The sequence below is a fragment of the Pristis pectinata genome, chromosome 8, assembly GCF_009764475.1.
Source record: "Pristis pectinata isolate sPriPec2 chromosome 8, sPriPec2.1.pri, whole genome shotgun sequence".
Taxonomy (NCBI): Eukaryota; Metazoa; Chordata; class Chondrichthyes; order Rhinopristiformes; family Pristidae; genus Pristis; species Pristis pectinata.
The window spans coordinates 45,977,423-45,994,715 of NC_067412.1; the positions used below are offsets into that span (position 1 = coordinate 45,977,423).

At 43.6% G+C, this 17,293-nt stretch overlaps 1 protein-coding gene across 2 annotated transcripts in view; it reads left to right on the forward strand.

Annotated features, from left to right (window-relative positions):
• Positions 1-17,293, forward strand: part of LOC127573612 (terminal nucleotidyltransferase 5A-like) — a 68,040-nt gene that overhangs the window by 4,029 nt on the left and 46,718 nt on the right. The window contains exon 2 of one of the 2 annotated variants that reach the window (XM_052021989.1): positions 14,341-16,815. The exons of the other annotated variant lie outside the window; for it this stretch is intronic. Coding sequence (XP_051877949.1) covers positions 14,364-15,539 — 1,176 coding nt within the window. The 5' untranslated portion in view covers positions 14,341-14,363 and the 3' untranslated portion in view covers positions 15,540-16,815. Of the gene's footprint in view, positions 1-14,340; positions 16,816-17,293 lie in introns of those variants that run through there. 2 annotated transcript variants of the gene reach the window in all.

The window sequence follows — 17,293 nt, forward strand, 5'->3', positions numbered from 1 at the left end:
ATTGGCGCCCTGGGAAAGAGGCACTGTCTGTCCACTCTATCTATTCCTCTCAATATCTTGTATCGCTCTATCATGTCTCCCCTCATCCTCCTTCTCTCCAATGAGTAAAGTCCTAGCTCCTTTAGTCTCTCCTCATAATCCATACTCTCTAATCCAGGCAGAATCCTGGTAAATCTCCTCTGTACCCTTTCCAACACCTCTACTTCCTTCCTATAATGAGGCAACCAGAAGAGGACACAGTACTCTAAGTGTGGCCTAACCAGAGTTTTGTAAAGCTGCATCATCACTTCATGGCTCTTAAACTCGATCCCCCAATTTATGAAAGCTAACATCCCATAAGCTTCCTTAACTACCCTATCCAACTGCGAGGCAACTTTCAGTGATCTGTGGATAAGAACCCCCAGATCCCTCTGCTCCTCTACACTGCCCAGAATCCTGCCATTTACCTTCTATTCTGTCTTGGAGTTTGTTCTTCCAAAGTGTAGCACCTCACACTTCTCTGGATTGAACTCCATCTGCCACTTGTCAGCCCAGCTCCACATCCTATCAATATCCCTCTGCAAGCTGTGACAGCTGTCCACACTATCCACAACACCACCGATCTTTGTGTCATCTGCAAACTGGCTAACCCACCCTTCCACCCCCTCATCTAAGTCATTAATAAATATCACAAAAAGTAGAGGTCCCAGAACCGATCCCTGCGGGACACCACTAGTCACAGCCCTCCAATCCGAATGCACTCCCTCCACCACAACCCTCTGCTTTCGACAGGCAAGCCAATTTTGAATCCACATGGCCAAGCTTCCCCGGATCCCTTGGCCTCTGACCTTCTGAAGAAGCCTACCATGCGGAACCTTGACAAACACCTTACTAAAATCCATGTAGACCACGTCCACTGCACTACCCTCATCAATCTTCCTGGTAACCTCCTCAAAGAACCCTATTAGGCTTGTGAGGCAAGGTCTTCCCTTCACAAAGCCATGCTGGCTGTCCCTAATCAGTCCATGTTTCTCCAAATGCTCATAGATCCTATCTCTTAGAATCCTTTCTAACAGCTTACCCACCACAGGCATAAGGCTCACACGTCTGTAATTCCCTGGACTATCCCTACTACCTTTATTGAATAAGGGGACAACATTCGCCACCCTCCAATCCTCCGGTACCATCCCCGTTGACAACGAGGACAAAGGTCCTAACCAATGGTTCAGCAATCTCCTCCCTCGCCTCACGAAGCAGCCTGGGGAATATTCCATCACACCCCGGGGACTTATCTGTCCTAATATTTTCTAACAACTCCAACACATCCTCTCTCTTTATATCTACATACTCTAGAACATTACCCTCACCTACACTGTTCTCAGCATCATCAAGACCCCTCTCCTTGGTGAATACTGAAGAGAGGTATTCATTGAGAACCTCACCCACTTCCACATCTTTGTCTTTAATCTGACCTACCTTTACTCTAGCCATCCTTCTGATCTTCACGTACAAGAAAAAAGCCTTGGGATTCTCCTTAACCCTACTCACCAATGCCTTTTCATGTCCCCTTCTCGCTCTCCTCAGCCCTTTCTTAAGCTCCTTCCTTGCTACTCACAAGCCATGTCCGATCCTTGCTGCTTACACCTTATGTCTGCTGCCCTCTTCTTCCTAACTAGTTATTCCACCTCTCTCGTCACCCATGGTTCCTTCACCCTGCCATTCCTTCTCTGCCTCACAGGGACAAATTTATCCCTAACATCCTGCAAAAGACCCCTGAACATTGACCACATCTCCATAGTACATTTCACTTCAAAATGTCACCCCAATTTACACTCCCAAGTTCTTGCCTTATAGCCTCATAATTCGCCTTTCCCCAATCTTCCCGTCCTCTTTGCTCCTATCCCTGTCTATTCTAAAGGTTATGGAGCAATGGTCACTGTCCCGCAAATGCTCACCCACCGATAGATGTCACCTGACCCGGTTCATTACCTAAAACTAGATCTAATATGGCATTGCCCCTAGTCGGCCTGTCAACATACTGCGTCAGGAATCCATCCTGGACACACTTAACAAACTGCGCCCTGTCTATACCTTTGGCACTAAGTAGGTGCCCATCAATATTTGGATAGTTGAAGTCTCCCATTATAATAACCCTTTTATATTCGCATTTCTCCAAAAACTGCCTCCCAATCTGCTCCTCAGTATTCCTACTGCTACCGGGGGGCCTATAGAATTCTCCCAGGAGGGTAACTGCCCCTCTCTTATTCCTAACTTCCATCCATATTGACTCTAGAGAGGATCCTTCTACGTTATCTACCCGTTATCTACCCTTTCTGCAGCTGTAACTGTGTCCCTGACCAGTATCGCCACCCCTCCTCCTCTTCTCCCCCACTCCCTATCCCTTTTAAAACACTGAAAACCAGGAATATTCAATATCCATTCCTGCCCTGATGTCAGCCATGTCACTGTAATAGCCACAATATCATAGTTCCATGTACTTATCCAAGCTCTCAGTTCATCTCCCTTATTTCTGATGCTTCTCGCATTCAAGTAAATGCACTTTAGCCCATCCATCTTACTACTTTTGTAGCCTGTACTCTGCTTCTCCTTCCTCAAAGCCTCTTTACCTGTCAGATCTGACTTTTTCCCATCCCCTTCTTCCTCTGACCTACTCCTCCGGTTCCCTTCCCCCTTGCAACCCTCCTGAACCACCCTAGCAAACCTGACCGCAAGGATATTGGCCCCCCTCAAGTTCGGGTGTAACCCGTCCTCTCTGTACAGGTCCCACCTTCCCCAGAAGAGATCCCAATGATCCAAAAATCTAAAACCCTGCCTCCTGCATCAACTTCTCAGCCATGCACTTATCTGCCATCTTCTCCTATTCCTACCTTCACTATCGCGTGGCACTGGCAGCAATCCGAAGATCGCTACCCTCGAGGTCCTGTCCTTCAGCCTTCTGCCTAGCTCGCTAAACTCACTTTTCAGGACCTCATCCCCCTTCCTACCTACGTCGTTGGTACCAACATGAACCACGACTTCTGGCTGTTCTCCCTCCCGCTCTAGAATCCTGTGGACCTGATCAGTGACATCCTGGACCCTGGCACCTGGGAGGCAACAAACCATCCGGGATTCATGCTCACTGCCACAGAACCTCCTATCTGTTTCCCTGACTATCGAATCCCCTATCACTACCACCTTCCTCTTCTCCTCCCTTCCCTTCTGAGCAGCAGGACCGGTCCCAATGCCACAGACCTGGCTACTGCTGCTAGGCCCCGGCAGATACATAGTTCTTTGAATGTAGCAACACAGGTGGTAAAGAAGGCAGTTAGTTAGGCTGCACTTGGAGTATTGTGTGCAGTTCTAATTGCCACATGAGAGAGGGTACAGAAAAGATTCACAAGGATGTTGCCTGGATTGGAGGACTTGAATTCTCAGGAGATATTGGATAGGCTGGGACTGTTTACCCTGGAGCGAAGGACACTGAAAGATATTTTTTCATACATTACCTGGAACGGTTGGATAGTGGATATAAGGCAATTACTTTGGAAATGTGTTTATTCTTTACACTGAACATATCTGGCTGCTGCAGTTTGGCAGGAGCTTTTCAATGTCTCCTTTCACTGAGACTGAAAGCTCTGCTTTTCACAGGTGGTTAAATAATGATGTGAAAAATGTCATTATGTGAGAAGTGTGAGCAGGGAATAAAGAATGCACTAATCTGACAAATGCATCAAAACCAAAGTAATTAATTGGGAAAGTAATGGAAAAATTAATGGTTTCAGTCCTTCCAAAGTATATACAGCAGATATTATGTTCTTTAAGTCTTGTTAACCTATTCAAACTCACTAATGAATCATTTGTTTAGGGAATGCAGAGAATTTGAAATTATTTTTGAAAAAAAAGACTTCCGTATGTATTTTGTATTTGACAAAGACATGCAAAAAGCTTTCTAACCAATATGGTACAGTATGATTAATGGTGGCTTTCAATCTCCAGGGCTTCTCAATGCATACCTCCTTGTCAATAAATGTCCCATATGGTATGAGTTAAGATAAGATATCTTTATTAGTCACATGTACATTGAAACACACAGTGAAATGCATCTTTTGCCTAGAGTGTTCTGGGGGCAGCCCACAAGTGTCGCCACGCTTCCGGCGCCAGCATAACATGCCCACGACTTCCTAACCTATACATCTTTGGAATGTGAGAGGAAACTAGGGCACCCAGAAGAAACCCACACAGACATGGGGAGAACGTACAAACTCCTGACAGACAGCAGTTTGAATTGAACCCAGGTCACTGGCACTGTAAAATGTTACGCTAACTGCTACACTACTGTGCCTGCCAAAAGTCCATTGTAGTGCAAAATGTTCATAGTGTTGCTTTACTGAGGTAGTGACCAGAGGTCAGGATTGACCCTGGGTCTCTGGAACTGTGTAGCTCTACCAGCTGTACCACTGTGCTGCCCTAATACATGACAAAGAAAACATTATAGCATAAGTTGACATCTTATTGACAGAATAGATGACTATGCAGGAACCGGGGAATTTCATGCAGTAATGCTGTTCTGAGGTTTGGTTAGCACTGGGAAGTGTAGAGAAATCTATACTTGGCATCTGACCTGAAATCTGTAATGATGACATCTAGTGCCCAAAATGAAAAATTATCTTGGTAATGGTTTTAAGTCCTAGGGATGCTGTACCTGGTTTGTGTGCCAGCTAGGTTATTATAGTGCAATGTGTAATGGGGTGAGTACCCAAGTACATGATTTTAGTTCATGAAAATGCTAAATGTTGCAGAATGATCCATTTCTGCAAGAAATGCACAGTGAACATGTAAACTTTTTTTAAAAGAAGATAGCTTTTGAAATGTAAATGAGAAGAGGATATGACATGTGTTTGAAAGGTGTTAAATTCAAAACTGCTGTTTGGGAATCGGCTCCTCAGTGAAGTGGTAGAAGTAGTTAACACTAAATTTAGATAAAAACACATAATTTTCAGAAAATAGTATTTTAAGAGTTTGAGCAACTTGAGACATGACAGGTATGAATGGAGCAGGACTGAACCCTTGGCTCCCAAAGCTTTCCATCATTGAAGGTTTTATTTGCCTCAGATCTGGATGTGTTGTGGATTCGTTGATTTAGGTTGACTGCTGTTATTAGTCAACAACTCTAATATTGTTTAATCATGCAATGGAATACCATCCAGCAGAACAGAAAACAAGCGAGGTGGATCCTAGTCCTCTGTCATCTCACCATTTCTACTTCCTATGATGCTGCTTATCTATCTGTACTATATTGACATCATGCTGTTGATATCCAATCACATAGCTTATCATTCATTAGCATTTCACTGATGGGGTTCTTTGTGTGTATTTCAGATTATTGATCTGGATCATCAGTGTACACCTCAGTCACATGCATGGAGGCTGCTGGGTATACACATTCAGATGAGGACACTTGCATGAAATTCTACCACGCTTATGAAACATGTGAATGGTGAACCCCTCAGACTTTGAAACTGGTCTTCACTGCATCGGCTTTAGCCCATTAAAGGGCCCATAATTTCCTCAGCCATTTTGCTGGGGAGCCTGAGGTATCTTTCTCCAGACTAGTTCTTTCTTTAACTTTTCATTTTTAATGATGACCCAAACCCCCACCCTGCCACATCCTTATGCTTTCCCTATCATCTTTCTGATCTCCCTGTTCCTCTCCTTGACCAAAGACTCTACTAAACATCTCCCTGGTTGCCCCTTCAACCCTGTGATCATGTCCATGACTGGTAAAACCTCACCCTCCCACCAGTAATTTCCACAGGCCCTCCCTTTCTCTGTCATCTTTCTTCCCCACCTTCCCTCAACCTTATCTCTGTTCCTGGGCCCTTCTCTTTCTCCAAACCCCCTGATCTTTTTCAAACTCTGTACCTCTACCATCCTCTCCCAACCCCAATCAAAACCACTGCAATCCAGCAGCAATCTGATTTTCAACACATGTTCTCATGGACCTGTGTTCTCTGCATTGGTAGGAGGGAAAGCTTTTTCATGTATGTTAGTGTGTATAAGACCAGTACCCACACATTGAATGTTTTGGATATTCTGCTCAACAAAGTGTTGCATTCTGGGCTCCATGTACAAGACTGGCAGGGCCCATGCAGCGGCACATTAATCTTTTGCACACAATACAAATTCTAGGCCAGTAGGATGTTTTAAATCTTGTCACAATATCATATTGAAGTCTTAAGAATATCTGAAAACTTGGAAGTAAATGTACATCAACTCCCTCTCCCACTGCTAGCTTAACATATTTTTGGGTCCAGATGGTATCAGGATTGAGGAGTTAAAGGTACAAATCAACAGCAAGAACTTCAAGACATAAAGGAGAAAAACTTCTTTAAGTGGAGAATTATGGGGATGGGCCAGTGTTCATGAGAAACTCATAGAGTCACAGAGCAACACAGCATGGATACAGGCCCTTCAGCCCAACTAGTCCAAGCTGACATGTAGTGACACTTTTAACCAACTATGCACTTGTACTCCCAGGTCCCTCTGTTCCATTACACTCCCTATTGTCCTACCATTCATAGTATAAATCCTATGCTGGTTTGACTTTCCAAAATGCATCACCTCACGCTTATCTGTATTGAAATCCATTTGCCACTCCTTGGCCCACTTCCCTAACTGATCAAGATCCCCCTGTAATCTACGATAACCTTCTTCACTAACAACAATACCTCCTACTTTCATGTCATCCACAAACTTACTGATCAAGCCTTGTGCATTCCCATCTAAATCATTTATACAAATAATGAATAACAAGGGTCCCAACACTGACCCCTGCAGCACACCACTAGTCACTGGCCTCCATTCCGAGAAACAACCTTCAACCACCACCCTCTGCTTCCTACCTCTGAGGCAATTTTGAATCCACATAACTAGCTCTTCCTGGATTCCATGGGACCTAACCTTCCAGACCAACCTTGTCGATGACCTTGCTAAAGTCCAAATAGACAACATCCACTACCCTACCCTCATCTACCATTTTGGTTCCTTCTTCAAAAAACTCTAAAAGGTTCACCAAGCTTAACTTGCGATGCACAAAGCCATGTTATCCCCTCCTAATCAGACTCTATCCAAATGCTGGTAGATCCTATCCCTCAGAATTCATTTCCCCACCACTGATGTCAGGCTGACCAGCCCGTAGTTCCCTGGCTTGTCCTTGCTACCATTCTTAAACAATGAAACAAAATTACCCACCTTCCAGTCTTCGGGAACTTCACCAGTGGCTACCGATGAAGCTACCACAGGGGCCTCCACAATTTCTTCTCTCGTCTCCCACAAAGTCCAAGGATGCACTTGGTCAGGAATTTATCCACCTTAATGCACTGTGGGTCTGCAAATACCTCCTCCCTGTTAATATGAATGTTCTCCAAAACATCTCCACTAGTTTCCCTTATCTTTTGAGCAACCATAATTTTCTCCTCAGTAAACACTTTCGAGACCAGATTGATGAAGGAACGGGGGGTGAATGAACGTAGGAATAGGAATACGGTAGCGTAGCGGTTAGCACGACGCTATTACAGCGCCAGCGATCGGGGTTCGATTCCCATCGCTGTCTGTAAGGAGCCTATACATTCTCCCGTGTCTGCATGAGTTTCTTCCGGGTGCTCTGGTTTCCTCCCACATTCCAAAGACGTACGGGTAGGTTAATTTGGGTTTAACATGGGTGGCGCGGACTCATTGGGCCAGAAGGGCCTGTTACCACGCTGTAAATAAAACTCAAAAAAAATGTAAATGCCAATAAAGGAAGAAAGAGATGTTAAGCAAATAAGGATGTTCCAAAGAGCTTCACGGACAGTTAAGAGGTTTTCAAATATGGTATGTTATAATGCAGTTCATTTAAGCACATTGAAGTCCCACACATAAGTGATTAGATCATCTGTTTTAGTGATGTTGATGAAGGAACTTACTTGAGCAGGAAACCAATCCCTCGCAGTAGAGCATTAGGAACTATTGCTGTGAGTTGTATTATCAGTAGTAAGGTTTGGAATTAGCAGTCGTCTGATTGATCCTTAGGAATTCACAGACTTGAGCAGTGAGAGAGAATCTGAGAGATGCTGCAGATCAGATGTGGGTACTTCAGACTCTCTGCTCTGCTCGGCATTGAACCCTGAAACTCACTGTAGGGAGGGTCGAGATGCAATTGACACCTGGTCTTCAGCTTTATGCTAGGGAGGGCTATCATGCAAATAGCAACTCAGAGACATTAAGAAGTGGTTAAAAAGCCTTTGACAGTTGACAATAAGAAGGGTAGTCATCACCTTCTGGGCACAGAACCTGCTCAGCCTCATAGCATCCGGTTGAGTTGGCTGGTCAGCTTGTTCAGCCTCTGCCTCTGTGGGCCCCACTGGTGGTGAAGGTGAGCAGTGAGATGGTTACAGGATGGTCCAGCTCCTGGCTCCTCAGTGTCTGACTTCTCCACCTGCAGGCTGCCCACCCTCTGCTGCACTCCCTGCCACGCCCAGTGATGAGTCATTAGGTCCAGCACAGAAATGGGCCCTTCGGCCCATCATGTCCATGCCGACCATTTTGTCCATCTACACTAATCCTATTTGCCTGTATTAGGACCATATCTTTCTATGCCTCGCCTATTCAAATGTCTGTCTAAATGCTTCTTAAATGTAGTCATTGTATCTGATTCCACCACCTCCTCTGGCAGTGAGTTCCAGATATCAACCACTTATGTAAAAAACTTGCTCCTCAGATCTCCCTTAAATCACCTTCCTCTTACCTTAGACCTATGCCATCTCATTTTTGACACCCCTACAATTGGAAGAAAGATTCAACCCGATCTATGCCTCTCATAATTTCATATACTTCTATCAGCATCCTTCACTCCAGGGAAAACTAACGCAATCTCTCCCAATAACTAAAGTCCTCCAATCCAGACAATATCCAGGTGAATCTCTTCTGCATCCTCTCCAGAGGACTGATGAGCTAAGGGGGAGGAATTGGACGATTTTCACATCCTGCCACTTTTCTACAGCCATGGCTGATATCAGGAATGCTAAACCAGTTACTTGAATGAGGTTGTTGAACTAGAGTAAAAAGGTAGATTTGTCCCGGTGAGGCAGAGAAGGGATAGCAGGGTGAAGGAACCATGGGTGACAAGAGAGGTTGAACAACTAGTTTGGAAGAAGAAGGCAGCATACATAAGGTGTAAGCAGCAAGGATCAGATAGGGCTCGTGAGGAATATAGAATAACAAGGAAGGAACTTAAGAAGGGGCTGAGGAGAGTGAGAGGGGGATATGAAAAGGCTTTGGTGAGTAGGGTTAAAGAGAATCCCAAGGCTTTTTTTTCGTATGTGAAGAGCAGAAGGATGGCTAGAGTAAAGGTAGGTACAATTAAAGACAAAGGTGGGAAGATGTGCCTGGAAGCTGTGGAAGTGGGTGAAGTTCTCAATGAATACTTCTCTTCAGTATTCACCAAGGAGAGGGGTCTTGATGATGCTGAGGACAGTGTTGGTAAGGATAATGTTTTAGAGTATGTAGATATCAAGAGAGAGCATGTGTTGGAGCTGTTAGAAAATATTAAGACAGATAAGTCCCTGGGGCCTGATGGAATATTCCCCAAGCTGCTTCGTGAGGTGAGGGAGGAGATTGCTGAACTATTGTCTAGGATCTTTGAGTTCTCATTGTCCATGGGGATGGTAGTGGAGGATTGGAGGGTGGCGAATGTTGTCCCCTTATTCAAAAAAGGTAGTAGGGATAGTCTGGGGAATTACAGACCAGTGAGCCTTACATCTGTGGTGGGTAAACTGTTAGAAAGGATTCTAAGAGATACAATCTATGAGGATTTAGAGAATAATGGACTGATTAAGGACAGCCAGCATGGCTTTGTGAAGTGAAGATCTTGCCTCACAAGCCTGATAGGGTTCTTTGAGGAAGTGACCAGGAAGATTGATGAGGGTAGTGCAGTAGATGTGGTCTACATGGATTTTAATAAGGCATTTGACAAGGTTCCACATGGGAGGCTTCTTCAGAAGGTCAGAGGCCAAGGGATCCAGGGAGGCTTGGCCATGTGGATTCAAAATTGGTTTGCCTGTAGAAAGCAGAGGGTTGTGGTGGAGGGAGTGCATTCGGATTGGAGGGCTGTGACTAGTGGTGTCCCTCAGGGATCAGTTCTGGGACCTCTACTTTTTGTGATATTTATTAATGACTTAGATGAGGGGGTGGAAGGGTGGGTTAACAAGTTTGCAGATGACACAAAGATCGGTGGTGTTGTAGATAGTGTGGAGGGCTGTCAAAGCTTACAGAGGGATATTGAAGGATGCAGAGCTGGGCTGAGAAGTGGCAGATGGAGTTCAATCCAGAGAAGTGTGAGGTGGTACACTTTGGAAGGACAAACTCCAAGGTGGAGTACAAGGTAAATGGCAGGATTCTGGGCAGTGTGGAGGAGCAGAGGGATCTGGGGGTTTATATCCACAGATCACTGAAAGATGCCTCACAGGTGGACAGGGTAGTTAAGAAAGCTTATTGGATGTTAGCTTTCATAAGTCGTGGAATCGAGTTTAAGAGCAGCAAAGTAATGATGCAGCTTTACAAAACTCTGGTTAGACCACACTTAGAGTACTGTGTCCAGTTCTGGTCGCCTCATTATAGGAGGTATGTGGAGGCGTTGGAAAGGGTGCAGAGGAGATTTACCAGGATGCTGCCTGGATTAGAGAGTGTGGATTATGACGAGAGACTAAAGGAGCTTGGGCTTTACTCATTGGAGAGAAGGAGGACGAGGGGAGACATGATAGAGGTATACAAAATATTAAGAGGAATAGATAGAGTGGACAGCCAGTGCCTCCTTCCCAGGGCACCAATGCTCAATACAAGAGGACATGGCTTTAAGGTAACGGGTGGGAAGTTCAAGGGAGATGTCAGAGGGAGGTTTTTCACCCAGAGGATGGTTGGTGCATGGAAAGCTCTGCCTAGGGTGGTGGTGGAGGCTGATATGTTGATCAAGTTCAAGAAATTTTTAGATAAGCATATGGAGGAATTTAAGATAGAGGGATATGTGGGAGGAAGGGGTTAGATAGTCTTAGGAGTGGTTTGAAGGTCGGCACAACATGGTGGGCCAAAGGGCCTGTATTGTGCTGTATTGTTCTATGGTTCTATGGTTCAGTTGATAGATTTGTTTACTTTGTCTTTATTTCACTTTATCTTAATACATTTAGTTAACCTCAAGTTTAAAGGGTCTTTAAATATCCAGATGTCTGTGTGTGAGACCACAAGATCGAAAGCCTGATGTCTCATTCCACTTACTCCACTTTGAGGAATGACTCTCAGTTCAGGAAGTTAACATGGTCAGCCCTCTGCAACTAATGTGGTTCAGTGCAGGCAGGTGGACAAGTGCATGGTGTTCAAGTGGTGGAATAAATCCAACAACTGTTTCCATCTAAAAGAGGATTCTGCTCATCCAGAAGGGGTAGATGAAACTTTGCTCCATAAGACCATAGGCATAGGAGCAGAATTAGGCCATTCGGCCCATCGAAACTGCTCTGCCAGTCAATCATGTCTCTCAACCCCATTCTCCCCTCTTCTCCTTGTAACCTTTGACACCCTTACTAATCAAGAACCTATCAATCTCCACTTTAAATGCACCCAATGACTTGGCCTCCACAGCCGTCTGTGGCAATGAATTCCACAGATTCACTGCCCTATGGCTAAAGAAATTGCTCCTCATCTTTGTTCTATTCTGATGCTGTGTGCTCTGGTCCTAGACTCTCCCACTACTGGAAACATCCTCTTCACGTCCACTCTATTCAGGCTTTTCAATATTCAGTAGGTTTCAATGAGATCTCCCCTTATCCTTCTAAACTCCAGTGAGTACAGGCCCAGAGCCATCAAATGCTCCTCTTACATTAACTCTTTCGTTCCTGGGATCATTCTCGTAAACGTCCTCTGGGCCCTCTCAATGCCAGCACATCCTTGGGGCCCAAAACTGCTCACAATACTCCAAATGTGGTCTGACCAACACCTTATGAAGCCGCAGCATTACATCCTTGCTTTTATATTCTAGTCCTCTCGAAATGAATGCTACCATTGCATTTGCCTTCCTTGCTACCTGCTCAACCTGCAAGTTAACCTTTGGGGAATCCTGCATTAGGACTCCCAAGTCCCTTTGCAATTTCTGAATTCGCTCCCCTTTTGGAGAATAGCTTTTATTCCTTTTACCAAAGTGCATGACTGTACACTTCCCCATGCTGTATTCCATCTGCCACTCCTTTGCCCATTCTCCTAAGCTGTCCAAGTACTTCTGCAGACTCCCTGCTTCCTCAACACTACCTGCCCCTCCACCTATCTTTGTATCATCTGCAAACTTGGCCACAAAGCCATCCAGATTATCGACATATATGTGAAAAGTAGCGAACCCAACACCGACTCCTGCGGAACACCACTCGTCACTAGCAGCCAACCAGAAAAGGCCCCCTTTATTCCCACTATTTGCCTTCTGCCAGTCAGCCAGTGTTCTATCCATGCTAGTACCTTTCCTGTAATGCTATGGGCTCCTACCTTGTTTAGCAGCCTCTTGTGTTGCACCTTGTCAAAGGCCTCTGAAAATTCAAGTCAACAATATCCACTGACTCTCCTTTGTCTATCCTGCCTATTACTTCCTTAAAAAAATTCCAAAATATTTGTTAGGGAAGATTTTCCCTGGAATGAGACTTGATTCCTCAACTTTGGCTTAGAGGATAGAGTGCTATGGCTTTCTAATAATTAGTGGAATTAATTCCCTACATGGGTGGGAAGTATCGACCAGGTATATTGGGATATATGGTCCTGCATTGGTGTGGGACTCATGGCACTTATGCTGAGAAGTCTAGACCATAATGTTGCCAAATTTCTTGGTTAAGTTTTCAAATTTAGCTCCAATGTATCTCAGAAAATATTTCAGAGGACCCCAAGGTGTTCTCAAGTCTTCACCCGATTGCTTTTATTAAAGTAGTGGCATTTTATCTTGGTTACAAAACCACAGTTCCTACAATGATGGTATTGCTTTCAGTTAGGTCTTACTTGTCATGAATTGGAAAGAGGTCATCAATGAGAGTTCAGATTTGCAGGCTGCCCTTCTCCAGAGTAGTTTGGCAGCTTTTCTCTGTTCCCTTTCGACTATTTTCTTCCATGCCAAATTAACATTAAACTTGCCTTTATGGTAAATGAGTATCATATTTTGGTGTTCAAAGACTCTGAGGAGTAAATCCAGTTGGAATTAGGATATGGACAGACAGCTGTCGTAACACAAGAACACAAGAAAATAGGAGCAGGAGTAGGCCACCTGGCTGATCAAGCCTGCCCTGCCATTTGGTATGATCATGGCTGATCTGCCCCCAGGCTTAACTCCTGTCCTGTACAGGTTCCACAGAGCCTTCCATTTCCCTATTCCTTCAAAAAAGTATCCACCTCCACAACTCTGTGGTGTGGAGAATTCCAAAGATTCACCACTCTGTGCATTTAAGTGCACCATGGGTTTAATGCATCTTTGGTTTCATGTACCTTGGGTCTAATGCACCTTGGTTTGAAATGAGCACCCCCTTGTCTTGTATCCATGTCCCCAGGTTTGACAAACAAACTGCTGGAGGAATTCAGCAGGTCAAGCAGTATCTGTGGAGGGAAATGGACAGCTGATGTTTCAGTTTGATACCCTTCATCTGGATCTTCTCTCCAGAGATGCTGCCTGACCCACTGAGTTCCTCCAGAAGTTTGTTTGTGCTCCAGATTCCAACATTTGTAGTCTCTGGTGTCCCCAGTCTTGACATTCGTGCACTTGTGGAAACAGCTCAAATTTTGCACTGTCATGCCCCCTTTGAACATTGTGTTTCAATAAGAACTGAACTCTGGTTGCTAGTCCAAAAACTTCACCCCTGTGCTGTTGACCCCAATCTGGTGATTATTGATGCATCCTAGTCCTTCAGAAAGGTTCAGATTGCCAGTAGATACTGCTTCTTCCCTCTCCAGGGATCTTCAGCATTGACATTGCCACAAAGGGAAGTAGGAACTTAGCAAGATCTTTCTCCACTGCTGGCTTCCATGGAATCCCGAACTTGTTTCCATTTGTAACCACTGGCATGTTCCAGCCGCTTCTGTTACCACATATGCTGCTTAATCTGCTGAGTGATTAAAGTTTTGCTTCAGATTTCCAGCTTCTGCAGCATCTATCTTTCTATTAACTTTGTTTTATGTGTGAAATAGTCACCTGACATGGAATAAAACAAAGTAATCACAAAGTAAGGTTAGAATAAACAAAATATACCTGGAATGTTACTACTGTTTAATTTTTCACATGACGCTGCAAATTTATTGTCTTTGTGTTTGCAGACAAAGACTTACCAAGCCACATCATGGATGTAAGTCTTGACTGTAGATTCAACAACCTTAGCTGGCAACAGATTCAGAGCTTGGATCAAGTCTTAACAGAGGTAATACCAATTCATGGAAGAGGCAACTTTCCCACCCTGGAAATAAAGCCAAAAGACATAATTTATGTAGTGAAGGATCGGTTGGAAGAGAATGGGATTACAGTCCATGACATTCGTCTCAATGGCTCTACAGCAAGTCACATCCTTGTGAAGCAAAATGGAACAAGCTATAAGGACCTTGATGTTATCTTTAGAGTTGAGTTGCTTGGGGAAGAAGAGTTCCAAGTGGTAAAAGGAGTAGTATTAGATTGTCTCCTGGACTTTCTACCACAAGGTGTTAATAAAGAAAAGATCACAGGACTTACTCTGAAAGAGGCCTATGTTCAGAAAATGGTTAAAGTTTCTAATGATCATGACCGATGGAGTCTCATTTCCTTGTCTAACAACAGTGGGAAAAATGTTGAGCTAAAATTTGTTAATTCCCTACGTCGCCAATTTGAATTTAGTGTAGACTCTTTCCAAATAATTCTAGATTCACTGTTACCTCTCTTCAGCTGCCCAGAAGACACTATGACAATGGAGTCTCATCCAACTGTTGTAGCAGAGAGCATGTATGGAGATTTCCAAGAAGCAATGGATCATCTGAAGTACAAACTGATTGCTACTAGAAACCCTGAAGAAATTCGAGGTGGAGGCTTGCTCAAATACAGCAATCTCCTGGTTCGAGAATTTAAACCAGCATCTGATGCAGAGATCAAAAGCTTGGAGCGTTACATGTGCTCGAGGTTTTTCATTGATTTCCCAGATGTATCTGAACAGCAAAGAAAGATTGAATCCTACTTAAGGAACCATTTCATTGGGGAAGAGAAAAACAAGTATGACTACCTGATGACTTTGCACCAAGTTGTGAATGAAAGCACCGTCTGTCTGATGGGACATGAGAGAAGACAGACGTTGAACATGATCACCCTTTTGGCTCTCAGAGTACTTGGTGAACAGAATATCATACCAAACGCTGCTAATGTCACGTGCTACTATCAACCTGCTCCTTATGTCAGTGACCGGAGCTTTAGTAATTATTACATAGCACATGGACAGCCACAGCTTGTGTACCAGCCCTATCCACTCCACATCAATATGCAGACTGGTATGGTTTAGTTTTAATCTGAATCCAAATGTCAGACTTTGAACTACACCCGAGCTTTTAGGTCTCCAGAGATCTGAAGGAAGAGGAAGGCCATAGCCCACTAAGTGTGCTGCTGTTGACTGGGGACATATGCCAATTTAAGCTGACCTGCAAATGAATAACAAAACTATATGTGTGCCACATGAAAAACTTAAGTGCTCATTCAGTACAAAGTAATCTAGCAACTGAATAAGCACAGACAGGATTGTAATGGCAGGGATTTTTTTCTAAAAAAAGCAACTGTTGAACCAATACAGATATAGAAAGATATATTATTAACTTAAATTAGATCATCTGAATTGCAGTCCATTGTACTTGTGTTTTGGTGATTGTGGTTAAGATGACAAACACTTTTCCAATGAAAGTGTAGTTAGCAAAGTGCATCTGTGATCAGAAATACTGAATGCATTGAGAATAACCACTTTGTACTTGAATTGTTTTGGTTACATAAGAGTAATTTGCAACGCAAAGTGCATGTAGGAAACATTTCTTAAATGTGAAATGATTGTGTGACCAAGAAAACATATATTAACCAAAGATTCTTTGTAAATAATGCATCACCCAAGTGCCTATACTATGTAGATAGGTCAGTAAAGCTATGCAGGATATGCCATTTGGTTCTCATTTGGACTGAGAGTGAGTAACAATAGCTTGCAAGGTCACTGCCCTTATCATAGAATCATAAAGCTTGGCAGCTCAGAATTCAGTCCATCATGATTATGCCAGTAATATGGACACAATGTAATTTCCACAAGCTATGTTATAATTTTAAGATTGTGTTATCTTGCAATTGATTTTGTCATTTCAGCTGTACTCCTTACAAATCCACTTGTCAACTTCAGGGAAATTAATCTGCTCAGTCGAAGAGCTAATTTCAATGTTCCCCGGGAATGGCACATACAGCATCATTATGTTTTACCAAGACATAAAGTCCTGCCAAATCTATGCTGGATAAAGCGTGTGTGTTTGATGCTCAGGGACAGTTGCCATTCATTTATATACACTTGCCAAAAATATAGATCACTCTAAATCCAAGGAGTGTTTCTCCTCAATATTACAATGTAACCCTACAACAAGCTTTCTAATATTTTTATTTATGAATTAAAAGGCCTCATCCTATTACATTTAATGGGGACTGTGTAGCCCAAAAGATGAAAACAGGTGCTATATGGTTGCAGTGCTGATGAGAAATTCCTGTCGAAAAATTTTGATTTAGCCTGATCCTAATCAATGAATAGGATAATTTAATATGTCTTGAGGTGATAATTCAGAAACGTGCAGGCACCCACAATAAATTTATAGGTGCAATAAATTTATAATTAATCATGTTAAAGTTTTATAAAGGTTCTGGTCAGATGCAAGATTTTGTAGAGCATTGTATTTGGGCTTCTAGCACCCACTTCCATGCCAGGTTCCATGCAAAGTGGCTGACTCAATGTGGCATGTTGCAGGATGACTGGGGGTTGGAGGGAAAAGCAGCACAGCATGTCTAGTGTAGAAGGTCATAAGTGAACCTGCAGAAGTAGAGTTCATCACTTCACCCTTTCCCCTTGCCCCTCCCTCCTCCAGCAACTGGCGTTGCTCCATCTGGTCTTGTGTCATTACTTAGATGAAAGGCAAACCTGGCACAATTCTCCTGATGATTCCTAAAAGGTGCAAATTAGATGACACAGCACAACACTTTATCTTTTCAGTTGAAGTCATCAGTGTTTCTGGAATAAATGTG